Source organism: Nicotiana sylvestris, chromosome 6 (assembly GCF_000393655.2).
Source record: "Nicotiana sylvestris chromosome 6, ASM39365v2, whole genome shotgun sequence".
In the NCBI taxonomy this organism is placed as follows: domain Eukaryota; kingdom Viridiplantae; phylum Streptophyta; class Magnoliopsida; order Solanales; family Solanaceae; genus Nicotiana; species Nicotiana sylvestris.
The window spans coordinates 56609991-56623179 of record NC_091062.1 but is presented as its reverse complement, the minus strand read 5'-3'; the positions used below and the strand labels follow the sequence as shown (position 1 = coordinate 56623179).

Here is a 13189-nt window from a genome sequence, read left to right as displayed (position 1 = left end):
CTCATTCATCATCAGATGTGAATGAAAGTAATCCTTCTACTTTTAGTGGAAGTGACCAAATGGGTCTTGTTCCAAGTGGGAGTGAGCTGGTGATAGATCTTGTTCCAAGTGGGAGCAGGATGAATGATCTTGATCCGAGTGGGAGAAACATTTATCCAAATGGGAAAAATGATGAATCACAAGTAAGACGTGGTTCTAGGAAAAAGATTCCCCGCCGATGATTTGATATTGAAGGCAGAGAACTATTTATGATGCTCTTACAAGAAGAAAACGAGTCTAAAAATGTAAAAGAGGCTCTCGCATGCCCTTCTAAGGATAAATGGACAAAAGCAATGGAAGATGAATTGGAGTCTATGAGAGTCAACAAAGTTTGGGAACTAGTTGAACTCCTTGAAGGACGCAAAGCAATCGGGAGCAAATGGATTCTCAAAATTAGGCTCAAGGCTGATGGCACAGTTGAGAGATATAAGGCTCGACTGGTGGCGAAATGGTATACACAACAGAAAGGAATAGACTACGAAGAGACTTTCTCGCCTGCTGTACGATTTACCTCGGTTCACCTGGTTCTAGATATTGTTGCAAGCTTGGATCTTGAATTACATCAGATGGATGTAAAGACTGCCTTTCTCAATGAGAACTAGATGAAGAAATCTATATGGAACAACCTTAGTGTTTTATTGAAAAGGGCCACGAACAAAAGTTTTGTAGACTTTTGAAGTCTATTTATGGCCTCTAACAATCTTCAATACAGTGGTATATACGCTTTCAAAATGTTCTTGTATCCAATGGTTTTACCATGATGGATGAAGACCATTGCGTTTATACTAAGATATCAAGAAACAAGCTTGTGATTTTAACATTGTATGTTGATGACATACTTATAGCTGGAAATGATAAGGAGTTTATAACCGAGATAAAGTCATGGTTATCATCCCAATTTGAGATGAAAGATATGGGTGAAGCTGCATATATTCTTGGAGTTAATATTTCACGAGATCGTCCAAAGAAACTATTGTATCTTTCACAAGAGAATTACATTAGAAAAGTTCTTGAATGATTTAATATGCAAAATAGTAGCCCAGTTAAAACTCATATCAGTAAAGGTCATACCTTGGAAGTCAGATGTGTCCTAAGACTCCTGGAGAGACGGAAAGAATGAGTCGAGTTCCTTATAGGAGCGCAGTTGGAAGTCTAATGTATGCTATGGTGTGCACTAGATCTGATATCTGTCAAGCAGTTGGCTTGGTAAGTAGATATCAAACTGACCCAGGTTTAGCACATTGGCAAGCATTAAAGAGGATCATGAGATATCTGAAGGGAACTGCTGATTATGCCCTTTGTTATCAAGGAGGCAAGGATCTGCGATTAGTTGGATATAGTGATGTTGATCATGGAGGAGATCTAGATGAGAGGAAGTCTACCTCAGGATATGTTTTCTTACTCGGTGATGGCGCTATATCATTGAGTAGTAAGAAACATCTGTATCACTATCTACGATGGAAGCCGAATACGTGGCTCTCGCATTAGCAGCATAAGAAGCCATTTGATTGAGAAAGTTCTTGGATCACTTGTTGGATATCACTGAAAATACTGAACCAGTAATAGTCTATTGTGACAGTGAGGCTGCAATATCCTCCACCAAGGACCCAAAGTTTCATTGTAAAACCAAACATATAGATATCAAGTATAACTATGCGAGAGACATGGTTAGACGCATGTCACGACCCCAAATACCGGTCGTGATGGCACCTATCACATTACTAGGCAAGCCAACTAATCAATAACCACAACCCTCTTTCTAATAACATTAAGCCATTTTCTAATGCAAGTTTTAGATATCAAATTCATTATAAGCGTTAAGGCCACAAAAGATATGCGGAAAGTCAAAATAACAACAAGCTACACAGCCCCAACAATCTAGTGTCACAAGTCTAAAGCCTCTAATACAAGTCTGAATACCTAATACATCAATAGTCTAGGAAATGTGGAAAAGATAATAAGATAAGAGGGAGAGAATAGGGCTGCGGACGGCATGCAGCTACCTCAAAATCTCCGTCAAATACTGAAACAACTGAAAGCTCTCACTCGGCCGCTCGGGCACCTGGATCTGCACACAAGGTGTAGGGACTAACGTAAGAATGTAAACTCAGTAAGTAACTAGAGTAAATAAGGACTGAAAGCAGTAATGAGCAATTAAAAAATACATAACTGGATAATTAATAGAATATCAGGTCACCTTTACAGTCTAAAAATCAGTTTTCATTATAGAATCAAATTTCCAGTTTAAAACATTGAAGTCAGTTGCTTAGCAATATATCCAACAAAGGCTTATTTAAAAGAAGAGTGAAATCAGTGAAAACATCATAACAAGGCCTCTCGGGTAAGGAATCACTCAGAATATGGCCCCTCGGGCAGCCTCTAAGTCACTCGTGACTCGACTCTCGTCACACAGTACTCACCCCCAGCACTCGGCTCTTTAGTATCTCATAACAATAGAAATCATAGTAACCGCTGCGGCGTGCAGCCCGATCCGTAATTTATAGTCGACTATGCTCACTGGGGGTGTACAGACTCCGGAGGGGCTCCTACAGCCCAAGCGTCATATTGTTGCGGTGCACAACCCGATTCAATATACATATTGCTGCGGCATGCAACTCGATCCAATATATATGTCGCTACGGCGTGCAGCCCGATCTGCTGCGGCGTGCATCCCGATCAATAATATATACATATCATATCCTCATTATTTGGTTCTCAACCTCTCTCAGTCATTAACCTCACAGCCTCTCGGGCACAACAATAGAAATTAGGGAACTCAACCCAAACAGTCCTCACAATTAGAAGTGAAAAGATAAAACCAGTTTTAAGCATTTAAACCGGTAAGACATGACTGAGGATATGTTTTTAGCAAGTAATAGTGAGGAAAAATAGTTAAAATGCCCCTAAGGGTTTCTACAGGTCGGCACAAGGCCCCAAACATGACATACATCCCATAATACAGTATAACTATCCAAAATACGGAATAATATAACGTTTCCAAATCAAATACGCGGCTTAATAGTCGCTACGGGACGGACCAAGTCACAATCCCTACCGATGCACGCCCACACGTTTGTCACCTAGCATGTGTGTCACGGGGTTTATCAAAACAAGTCAAATACCGGGGTTTCGTACCCTCAGTTCCACATTTACAATGGTTACTTACCTCAAACCGGTGAAATACTACTCCGCGACACCTTTGCCCCTCGAATCGGATTTCACGCGCGTCGAATCTATCCAAAATCAGAACGAGGACGTCAAAATATGCCAAGTGAACGAAGCCCAAGCGAAAGCAATCGAAAAATACCAAAAATCTCAAAATTTCCAAAACCCAACCCCCGAGCCCACATCTCGAAATTCAGAAATTTTTACATCAATAGATTCCTTGTCTCCCCACGAGTCTATGCATATCAAGAACACTAAAATCGGAGTCCAAATGACCCCTCAAATCCTCCTTCAAAGGCTTCTTAAACTCTAGCCCTAATCCTCCATTTTTAGCCCTTTAATTCATTTAATTACAGCCTTCATCCATGAAATACTACCATAGAAATGTGTTTTAGGTCTAAAATCCTTACCTTAACGAAGTCTCCTTGATTTCTCTCTTCAAAATCGCCCAAAGCTCCCGAATTCGTGTTTAAAAATGGTGAAACCCTTCAAAAATCGCGAAGGAAGACATATATACATTCTGCCCAGGGATACCCATATCTGTGGTAAAAACCCCGCTTCTGCAGTACCGCATATGCGGTCTCTCCTCCGCTTCTGCGGAAATCACTTAACGGACCAATTCCGCATCTACGATCCAGTCTACGCACCTGCGACTCTGCAGGTGCGGTTCAATTACCGCATCTGCGGTTCCTGCCTCTTCCTCTCAAATCCTCTTCTGCGGCTCCACTTCTGCACGTGCGGCGGCGCACCTGTGGTACCTAAACCGTAGGTGCAAAAACCTCAGAAGCAGCAAAGTTCAGCAGCTGCAATACATCTCAACTTCCCCGTTAACCACCCGAAATCATCCCGAGGCCCCCGGAACCTCAACCAAAAGCACAAACATAACCCAATACCTTATTAAAACTTGTTCCAATCATCAAAACGCCTCAAACAACATCAAATCTACCAAATCACATCGGATTCATGCCTAAGTTTCTAACTTCCTAAATAAGCTTTTGATAAAAAACCCAACCAAACCACGTCTGAATGACCTAAAATTTTACACACACATCCCAAATGACACGGAGGAGCTACTGCAACTCTCGGAATTTCATTCCGACCCCTATATCAAAATCTCGCCTACCAACCGGAAATCGCCAAAATATCAACTTCGCCAATTCAAGCCTAAAACTATTCCAACCCTCCAAAACCCATTCCGATCACGCTCCTAAGCCATAACTCACCTCCCGAAGCTAACCAAACCATCAGAACTCGCATCCGATCCCTCTAACACATAAGTCAACATCCGGTTGACTTTTCCAACTCAAACTCCCTTACAAGAGACTAAGTATCTCAAACCTTACCAAAATTATTTCGGATTCGATGCAACCAACCCGATACCATAAAACACAGATAACGAAGCATAAAGAAGCAGAAATGGAGGAAACAGAGCGGTAACTCATGAGACGACTGGCCGGGTCATCACATCCTCCCCAACTTAAACAAACGTTCATCCGCGAATGAATCAAGAAACATACCTGACGCCTCAAATAGGTGAGGATATCTGCTTCGCATATCCCGCTCGGTCTCCTAGGTAGCCTCCTCCACGGGCTGACCTCTCCACTGTACTTTCACTGAAGCTATATCCTTTGACCTTAACTTTCGAACCTGACGACCCAAAATAGTTACTGGCTCCACATCGTAGGTAAAATCATCATCCAACTGAACCGTGCTGAAATCCAAAACATGAGACGGATCCCTAATATACTTCCGGAGCATAGAAACATGAAATACCGGATGCACACTCGACAATCTGGGTGGCAAAGCAAGCTCATAAGCCACCTCCCCAATCCTCCGAAGCACCTCAAAAGGCCCAATGAACCGCGGACCCATCAACCATATAGGATATATCTCCTTAGCAGGACCTTCTCGCCAACCATATAGGATACATCTCGAACCTTCCTGTCAGTATAACTTTTTTGCCTCGATTGCACTGTACGAGGCCTCTCCTGAATCACCTTCACCTTCTCGAAAGCATCCTGCACCAAATCTGTCCCCAATAGCCTAGCCTCACCGGGCTCGAACTAACCAACTGGAGATCTACACCACCTCCCATACAAAGCCTCACATGAAGCCATCTGAATACTCGATTGGTAGTTGTTGTTATAAGCAAACTCTGCAAGCGGTAGAAACTGATCCCATGACCCTCCGAAATCAATGACATAAGCACGTAACATGTCCTCTAATATCAGAATAGTGCGCTCGGACTGCCCGTCCTTCTGAGGGTGAAAAGTTGTGCTTAACTCAACCTGAGTACCCAACTCTCGCTGCACAGACCTCCAAAATTGCGAAATAAACTGAGTGCCCCTATCTGAAATGATGGAAACTGGGACATCATGCAAACGAACAATCTCCCAGATATAGATCTCTGCCAACCGCTCTGAAGAATAGGTAGTACACACAGGAATGAAGTGCGCGGACTTGGTCAGCCGATCCACAATCACCCAAATAGCATCGAACTTTCTCAAAGTCCGTAAAAGTCAAACAACAAAGTCCATAGTGATCCTCTCCCACTTCCACTCGGGAATATCTATCCGTTGAAGCAAGCCACTCGGTCTCTGATGCTCATATTTCACCTGTTGACAATTGAGACACCGAGCTAAAAATCCTATAATGTCTTTCTTCATTCTCCTCCACCAATATTGCTGCCTCAAATCCCGATACATCTTCGCGGCACCCGGATGAATGGAATACCGTGAGCTATGGGCCTCCTCCAGAATCAACTCCTGAAGCCCATTCACATTGGGCACACAAATCTGGCCATGCATCCTCAACACCCCATCATCACCAATGGTCACATCTCTAGCATCATCATGCTGAACTCTGTCCTTAAGGACAAGTAAATGTGGATCATCATACTGGCGCTCTCTGATGCGATCATATAAGGAAGACCGAGAAACTACACAAGCCAATACCCGAATGGGCTCCGAAACATCTAACCTCACGAACCGATTGGCCAAGGCCTGAACATCAATCGCAAGAGGTTTATTGTCACGACCCAAACCGATGGTCCGGGACAGGTACCCGATACCTTACTAAACCGAGTACCCATGTAACGTATCTTTCTTAATACACCATCATATACACATGCATACCGGCCTAATAGGCCAACGTGATCCTTTATAAACTCAAAACATAGGCCGACAAGGCCGTATAATCTTTTATGTACATGACATATATCTACAAGCCTCTAAGAATACATAAATGTCATAAGGGTCGGGACAGAGTCCTTCCATACCAAACAATACACGTCTAAATCATACTAACCAAACGAGTAACTCCGAAGCAAAGGGAGCGCACCAACATCTTCCACTGAGCTGATAGCCTACTTGGAGGGCTCTCGACCTGTCTATCGGGACCTACGGGCATGAAACGCAGCATCCCCAGGCAAAAGGGACGTCAGTACGAATAATGTACTGAGTATGTAAGGCAGATAAATAAATACATGAGAGATATGGAAGACATATAGAGTACATGACTCAACCTGTAAGTCTGAATAACTTTGTAAATCATAAATTACTTTTAACATCATGCATATGCGTATGAATGTCATGTCGTGCATAGGTACATGTTTCATAATATCATCAGCCTCTGAGGGCATCCCATCATATCATATCGGCCACTGTGGGAAAAATCATCATCGTATACCAGCTGATCAGGTGGTGGTGCGTATATAACGCCATAACCTTTTCCATATCCCATATACATATATACATACATATATATGCGTATATAACGCCGTTTGAATCATAATTACATATATATGCGTATATAACGCCGTTTGAATCATATTTCGGCCACTGTGGGCAACATCATCATCATATACCAGCTGATCAGGTGGTGGTGCGTATATAACGCCGTAACCTTTTCCCATTCCATATACATATATTTACATATATACGCGTATATAACGCCATCTGGTCATGGGTCAATGCACATGAATGCAATGCATGAAATGTACGTCAATAAAATCATTCAGAAGGTCATAAGACCATTTTGCCTCTTGAGCAATATCATAAAGTAACATCTTTTCAACTTTCTTATTTTTCTGAGACCCATGAACAAATGATAAAATATTATGACACATGGGAATTAAAGAACATAGATATTTCTATTACTTCTATGAGTAGAGTCACTTATGAAATTTGTGCATTTTCACGTTTCGTTCATATCGTATGGATCATGCCAAAAGAAAGAAGGGATAACCTTAACATACCTGTTTTTTGAATTATTTGAACGAATCTTCTTCTGTGAAATTCTTGAATGGAACTTATACTTGGATTTTGAAATTGGAACAAAATCTCCTTCTTCTTCTAGCGTTCTTTTGGCTTTAAGACCAAAAAAAGAATGAGATGCAATCTACTTCTTAACTTAGTTCTAACGTATTCTTTGTTTGAAATTTACGAAGAAAAGCGTTTATGATTCTTGAAGAATCATTTGGGTTGAAATTTGAATGGTCTGCTTTAGATACAATTTGGTTTCAAGCCAAAGTAACAAAATTTGTTCAAACAAAGATACTAAAATGAAGGTTAGAGGCATATTGGACAAGTCTTTCTAAGACTTAGCTTTGAGTCATTATTTCATATATAGCCACATGGAATTAATGACTTATGAGTCATGTTTGGACATTGTGGCTTTATGCCATGTGGGATGGTGCTTAATTATTATTTATTTTTAAAATACTTCATATATACTTTATATATTATACTACCGTGGTCATATGGTACCTTGCATGGTACTAGTTCATAAATATGGGGTATTAACGCTCGGCCCGAATTGTACCCCAAACATGCCAAACTTGGACAAAAATTCATTTTCTTTGACTTTCTTCCGCTCTCACTTTCACAAATTTTCTCATCACTCATTTGAAATAGTATAATCTTTATAATCTCCAAATAATATTTCCCTTAGACTGATGTCAATTACCTTACGACAACTTCAACGTACAATACTACAGGGTGCAACATTGTCGTAATATAACACTGCGGGACGTAATATCGACGTAATATTGCGAGGTGTAACATCATTCCCCCAATTGGAACATTTGTCCTCGAATGTTGTCTTATTATTTTCATAACTTATAGCTCTTGTGAATACCTCAATACTTTCCTTGCCATTTAGGTAGTTGTTCTGTGAATAAATCTAAAGTTCAGGTCACTCCCCCCTTAGGCCTCCTTCTCACACCATAACTTGTAATCGAAATCCTTCCAATATCATAACTGTTTCTACCTTTCATCATGCAGCCTGTACGATTTTGACCTTGTAAGTGTGCCCAATATCTAGGTTTTATATGTAGATCTTAATAAGATGTTCCTTTGGGAATCTATCAGTATACTGAAGTTGTTCGCTGGGTACTTTGTTGAATTCATGAATATTGTTATATCTCATCGCATAGGTCCATTTATCTATTCGTATGAATTTACTGGCATAATTCTTAGTTTAATTTATCATTTCTAACGTCTGTTATCAAATCCCAGCTTACTCTCGTTGCTTATACCATATGTATAAATTTAAGTCCTTTTATGCTTCCTTATTACTGCTCATCTTTAGAATAACGGTCCAATCTCATCTCATACTTTGTGACTTTTGTCCATCTACTGTTGATTCACCTCAATATTTATCTACAATATATCACTGATAACTTGAAACTTCTTATATAATACATTACCGCTAGGGCTTACGTTATATTGAGGAATATTCGAAGTGATTCTCATAATCGTATTTCATACTGTGATTCACCTTATGGGGGTATCCTAATTTCGTGTCGCCAGCGAAATCTTTTCTCCTTCTCTTATTTTTTTTAAATCTTCATTCAATCGATGGCCCCAAACATCATCCTATATTTGTCACCATTATACCCTTATTTTATTACCAGGTCAGCATTTCATTCCTTCTAAATGCTATTAATCTTAGACTCCTTTGAGTTCATTAAGGCTATAGTGAGCTTTGTATAACATAGAGAAAATGTCTGCTCTTCTTGTTTTCATGGGCTTAATCCAAAGACTTATCCATTCTCGTCACCTTTTCACTTGCCTTTCCTCATCCTTACTCATGTTTTTTTAAAACTTTGTCGCTCTACCATACTTTAGCTTGCAACCTATACATATCCATTTATGAACTTTCCTTCAACTTGCTTGCACCATAGATTTCCTTATGTTATTCTGGAACGTCAAGCGAGACATCACATCGTCTCCAACTTTTCTCTATTCTTTTAACTGGATCTCTCAGTACTTAGAAACCATAGGCTAGAAGACATGTCGCCGGCGATGCCGCTTTCATTCCCGCATGCTTATAACCTTCTATCCGAAGTATGGACTATTTACAACTTTCTGCATTTGAGTATCTCGTACGTTGTTCACTTTTACCTTACTTAAAATCTCGTATCATATCTTTTATCTCCTTCATAACCTCCCTTCCACCTAGATGTAATTCACGTCCATAACTTGAAGCTCTATTATAATACTCGCACCTCTGGTACATACACAATCCGGTGGGAATTACGTAGTAACTTCTTATGAGGCTAGTACTTCTTCTAACTGGCTTCCTTGTAGAGCCATTATAGATTGTAGTTGTTGTGTTATTTCTCTTGAACATCTGATATTAAGAGTGATTCTCTCATGTTATCCAGTGCAACTTCTATAATTTTACTAGGTCCAATAATCAGACTCCTGATTTACTTATGTGATGTAATTCTTTAGTTTCCTCTTCCTTCTGATCAGCCTTTATGTAGGCTTAAGCTATCTTCCGATCTGTGGCTCACGGTATTAGTTATTACCTCAGCCTTTCATGGGCATTATGGAATATCCATGATACAATCGTCTAACAATTTAATCCTTTGTCTATGCCCTTGGCTTAATTCTTTCTTTTAACTTATACCAGAGTCTTCTATGGCCGTATGATTGTCAACAAATATGGTGCCTGGATAATGTTCCAAAATCTAGAGTGTATCCATAACGTACTAACTCTAGATCATTGATCAAATAATTCTTTTGTTCCATCTTAGCTTTCTTTCAACGTAAGCTATTACTTTTCCTGGTCTTTCTGCCCCTTGTTGCGTCCATACTTAGCTTATCTTAGTGTCCACACTTGAAAGAGTTTTCATACAACTCATATGATCTCGAATATTACTTTTAATTCTTACTTCCCATTCATTAGCCACAGTAGGTGCCAATTTCCTTTGGAATGCTTACAATGTTGTTACTAGATTGTTGTTACACGACCATTTCCTCTTTAGGTCGGTGTGCTTAGGTTGAAGCTTTCTTTCTTATCTCTTCAGCTAGTCTTTCGTTGTAGTACTTAGGGAGAACCCTTGACTCTGGTAAAGCTGTGAGCTTATTACGGACCTTCTTGATGTCCTTACTTGCCTATAATCATCCGTAGTTGCTTACTTCCATGCCCTTGTGCTTGTATAGTTGCTTCTGAACTGATATTTTAAGTGCCTTCCCAGTGTCACTTTCTTTTATCCTCGTAACACTCATACAATACCTTTAACTACCCCGACACTTGTTTGAATATATTCAAGCATTATAATGATATTCTTTGAGGCTGAATTCTCCATGTTGGGTTCTACTACATTTATCTTACATGATCTGATGACTCGTCTGTAACCTCCTATTTAGCCATAACTGGGATTTTCCTGACCAATTACTAACTACTCGTTGGTCCATTCTCATATCAATATTCCTCATAATCTTTCTTGAGTTATTTCCTTTGTCTTAACTTACGTCTCGCACTGACTCCTTATTTATTAATAACAGCTCGGACAGAAACCTTTACTTCCTTTACCATTCCATAGTCACTAAAACCACTTAATTCTGACTTAATGCCACATCACTCCATATTCCCCCCTTTAGGGGTGTACTAAAAGCTGAAGCCACAAGGATCTACCTATAGATGTTTTACCTCTTCATCTTTGGCGTTGTTTCTCAACATCAATGATCCTTACTCGCCTCGCGACAATCCTCCTGTACCAAGGATGAAACATTCCCTTACTCGCGAGGGTGACACTTAGCGTAACTGGAACATACATTCTCTTAAGCTTAACTTTGCTCACATTGCTTGCTCTAGGGAAGCGTCTCCCTGAATGACCATTCTCTGAATTTATCATGAATCTCCTTCTATGGTCCGTCCTATTATTGCCGCAACATGATATGAAATTCTCAAGATGCTGACTATTATCAAATCACTCAGTTCCTAATTCATATTTAGTTTATCTTGTTCACCAGTCCAGATTAATTTCTATTACTCTAGGGTCTAAATTTTCCTCTTGGTAATCGCGTTAGAGTTGCGAACTTATTTCTCGAAATGGGGATATGACCTTATGGCCCATATTCTTTTATTGTCTTAAGGCCCATCACCTTTCGTCTCTTCCTTCATTTGACAATAGGTTTTGTAACACTCTACCGTTTTTATCAATGTATCACACCTTATTCCTAATGCTTCCTTATCTCTCTTCTCATTATTTTGCTAATATTTCTTCATATCCCTTTTCTTGTGAAAACTTCAATACGACATTCTTTTGCTTTTAGATTTCCTTTGCTCCATCCAGTGGCTCTTCAAGTTGCTTAACGTTTTCGCTTTACTAGGGATGCGAGCCATACTAAGGTAATATTTATTTCTTCAAGGCTTATAGTGCATGTCTTCGTAGTACTCAAATCTGGCTGCACTATTTCAGAGTGCACCATCTAGTGTCTCATAAAGAGATCTATTAGCATATTTACAATATCCTTCGGAAATGTCAACTGACGCAATCAATTCATCCATCATATCTTCTTATACTACTTTTGTTAATCTCCATAGGGCATACCTGGAATGGTTGCGACCAATTGTATATACCTCTGTTACTATTGAATATAACTCAAAAGCTTATGTTCCTCTACCTTAATTATAAACCTTGTTAGCCTTCATTAATTGCGTGCCTCGTACTCTTCTTCCTTTTGCTTCTTTTGCTTGTTGAAACTTGCATTTATCTTCTTAATCTCTCATTGTCTTTTACCATAAAGATGGATAGACATTCTTGCCTTACGGCTTCTTATCAGGAAACTTACACCTTTCAGTACACCCATGGTCTACTAAAGACCTCACATTTACTTATCGTAAGCATCATACAAAAATCCAATTCCTCTCACTCAGCTCTTCCACAACTATCTCTCTTTCCAACCCCTTTTCCGGATATAGGTATCATCTTATTACGAATAATAAAAAAAAAAGAATCTCGAAATATGAATTCTTATAAGTGAGCTCTACCACACGATCTAGAGTAAGAAGAAAGAGTGACAATCCTAAATGTCATGTAGCCTCCTGCTTATAAGTGTGGTGCACGACACACCCATAAACAAGACTCTACTAGACACGGCTTGTAGACTCCCTAGGATAGAACTGCTCTGATACCACTTTTGTCACGACTCAAACCGATGGGCCGGGACGGGTACCCGGTACCTTACTCAACCGAGTACCCACGTAACGTATCTTTCTTAAGACATCATCATATACACATGCATACGGGCCTAATAGGCCAACGTGATCCTTTATAAACTCAAAACATAGGCCGACAAGGCCGTACAATCTTTTATGTACACGACATAGGTCTACAAGCCTCTAAGAATACATAAATGTCATAAGGGTCGGGATAGAGTCCTACCATACGAAACAATACACGTCTAAATCATACTAACCAAACGAGCAACTCCGAAGCAAATGGAGAGCACCAACATCTTCCGCTGAGCTGATAGCCTACTTGGAGGGCTCTCGACCTGTCTATCGGGACCTGCGGGGATGAAACGCAGCATCCCCAGGCAAAAAGGACGTCAGTACGAATAATGTACTGAGTATGTAAGGCACATAAATAAATACATGAGAGATATAGAAAACATATAGAGTACATGACTCAACCTGTAAGTCTGAATAACTTTGCAAATCATAAATTACTTTTAACATCATGCATATG

The 13189-nt window shown here is 40.0% G+C and overlaps 1 protein-coding gene across 1 annotated transcript; it reads left to right on the top strand.

Annotated features, from left to right (window-relative positions):
• The first annotated feature begins 1155 nt into the window (after window positions 1-1155).
• Window positions 1156-1527, top strand: LOC138870652 (secreted RxLR effector protein 161-like). Its single transcript, XM_070148477.1, has one exon. The coding sequence runs from the start codon at window positions 1156-1158 to the stop codon at window positions 1525-1527; it is 372 nt and encodes a 123-aa protein (XP_070004578.1).
• Window positions 1528-13189: the final 11662 nt, after the last annotated feature.